The 2,689-nt window shown below is 31.0% G+C and overlaps 1 protein-coding gene across 1 annotated transcript; it reads right to left on the reverse strand.

Moving 5' to 3' along the window:
- Positions 1-544: 544 nt before the first annotated feature.
- On the reverse strand, positions 545-1,223 carry LOC114179330 (precursor of CEP9-like). The gene has a single exon (XM_028065643.1). It carries the CDS (start codon positions 1,120-1,122, stop codon positions 769-771), a length of 354 nt encoding a protein of 117 aa, XP_027921444.1. The 5' UTR covers positions 1,123-1,223; the 3' UTR covers positions 545-768.
- Between the last annotated feature and the right edge of the window lie 1,466 nt (positions 1,224-2,689).

Below are 2,689 nucleotides of genomic sequence, written 5' to 3' on the forward strand. Positions count from 1 at the left end.
AATACTATCTAATGATGTTTTCAATGTTTTGTGATGAATGAGTTTAGCCACAATTTTTTTTACACTTAAACATTATTGGACGCTTATTTTGGTTGCGTTTGTTTAATTTATTTTTATTTGTATTGATTGTTCAATTAGATTTTAATTTTGGTTAATTTTAGTCAAATTAATTTTTTTTTCTAACGTATTTGAACGTATGTAAAAATTGATGACAAGTGTTAATTTTTAATCTTTTTTTAATTTAAAAAAATTGATCAGTATCATGTTATATCTTAATAATAGTATCACAAGTGTTGTGTCATTCCTTTTCTTTAATTTAATTTTTATATTTATTATTTTTATTTAATTTATTCTCGATTTTTATTAAATATTTTAACTTTTTAGATAAGTTGACTTTAGTGAGCTCTTATAAACTCATTTAAATTTCATAATTATTTTTAAGAAAAAGATATATTAATAAAAACGGTAGGTTTAACAACAGAGCAAGTTCTTGAGAAATGTATTTCTAAATGGAAGTAATAATTTCCTCGGAGAAAGTGTATTCTTTTTTTAAAAAGATCTTTTATTTATTTTGCCCTCAATTATAAATAGAAATGCTAACAAATTGAATGATAGATATTTGGGAGACCAACCCAGGCAATAGCAACTAAAGCCGGTCTCATACTACAACATCTAACCATGGCATGCAGAGAAAGAAAACATTAAAGACTGACACTATTACGCACACATGCATGCGTCTGCACTAGTTTTGGTGCTTCCAATTATAGCTTAGATTCCCTCTCCAATTTTGTTCTGGTGATAAGCATGGCCAACTCCAGGACTGTGACCTGGTCCTTCAGATTTGGAAACCTCCGCCATTGACGATGTAATCATTTCATGCCCGACTCCAGGACTCCCTCCTGGTGTAGTGGGTCGGAAAGCATTTGTGGAGCCCGCACCTGAATCTTCCATTTTCCTAGATTCCTCATAGTGTGGTGATTCAAAGTTTGTTTCAAGTGCTGGAAGGTGCTGCTTCAGTGCCTTTATATTTATTTTCCTGCCATGTGCTACAAGGGAACCATAGCAGGCAACTAGGGTTACAAAAATGAACAAGTGTTTTTGCAAGCTCTGAAATTTAGCCATGGTCACTGAAGGAGCAATTAGAAGAGATAGGAACAAGGTTGTTGTTATCTCAGATACTATAATAAAGAGAGATAGATTCAAAGGGAAGTGATATGAGAAGTTATGGGATCCTCACGGTATTTATAGCATGTTGCGTGTGAGTGCTCTCTCTTAAGATTCTTATTGATACTAATGCAATTATGCAACTTGACTAAGTATTTGACTTAAATATGAGGAGTGCAATGCAAGTGCATCATGATCTGCGAATATGGACCGTTTATATGTCAAATTGCTTTTGATTTGGTGGCCCCAGTCCCACCAGCGCAGTCATTCTCTCTTTTCTATGTTTAAAATAGATTCGGCTCATCATTTTCTTTCCAGATATATACATTTCATTTCATAATTGCTTCTTTTAATCTTCGTCTCTCCTTTTGCTTGCTGTGGTCTGATAGATAAATTAGATTTGCAAAAAGGGAAGTTAAAAAGTTCATAATATGCTAAATTTATGTGAATTAACTGGGGGAAGGACTTCTAGAATTTAGTCAACATCTTGTTTCGTGAAATTTAAAAATTAGAGTGGTAGAAAAAAGTTAGTGTGAGAAAGGATCACAGACAACTTCACTAGATTATAGAAAATAACAGAGACTCGCTCACTATCTATCAATGAGTGACACTCACATGGAGGGTTACTAATAACCCGGCATTTTTTAACTAAAATGACTAATAAAATAAAAGCTTAATTTGTCATTTAGTGTTTAAAATTGCAATAGTTTTAAATTTTGTTTTTATATTTAAAAAGTATGCATTTTATTCTTTGCAAATGTACTCTCTAATCGCTCTTAGTCCTCGTATATACTATTTTTTATCTATTTTAATGCTTATACCTAAGTTTTAAGAAATAAAATATATTAAAATTATATATATAAGGATTAAAAATAGTAAATTTTAAGATTAAATATAAGATCCGTTGTTATTTTTATTAATAAATTTTAAAATAAATTATGACATTTATGAATATAAATTATAAACTCATTGTTTAGATCATTTTAAAATTTTCGGTTTTAGAAAACTTCTTTGTATTCGTTTTACCACTTTCTCGTCTTCATATTGAAGTCTTGTGAAGCTAGTGAGAGTAGATTAAGTTGGACTGCTCAAAATGTAGTTTTGATTATTAGTTTTATTTTTAGTGTTATTTTAAGTTTTTGTTTTCCCCTGTTTCTTTGATGGATGATTAAGAGAGCATGACGATGTAAGATTAATATCGTGAAGACTTAGATTGATTTGATTGTTGAAGGAGTTTTCTGAAAGAATTTGGAATAGAAAAAATACTTCAATTGGTGAGTTATGGTAAAGCAATAAAAAATAATTAGTAGACTTGCGCACCATGAGAATGGAGGCTGTAGAAAGACAGGGAGATTCTCCAGTACATTCCCTCCACTTAGAGTGGTATACTATTAATCTCAGATCTTTTACCTTCCTCCACAAGTTGCAGTGAAATCACATCATTGCATACTGCTCTACACTTATAATGTCTTTCATTGGAGGTTGGGTGTTGCATTAAGCATTCTGTAATTCATCTTCTTCAGAC

Source organism: Vigna unguiculata, chromosome 3, assembly GCF_004118075.2.
Source record: "Vigna unguiculata cultivar IT97K-499-35 chromosome 3, ASM411807v1, whole genome shotgun sequence".
NCBI lineage: Eukaryota > Viridiplantae > Streptophyta > Magnoliopsida > Fabales > Fabaceae > Vigna > Vigna unguiculata.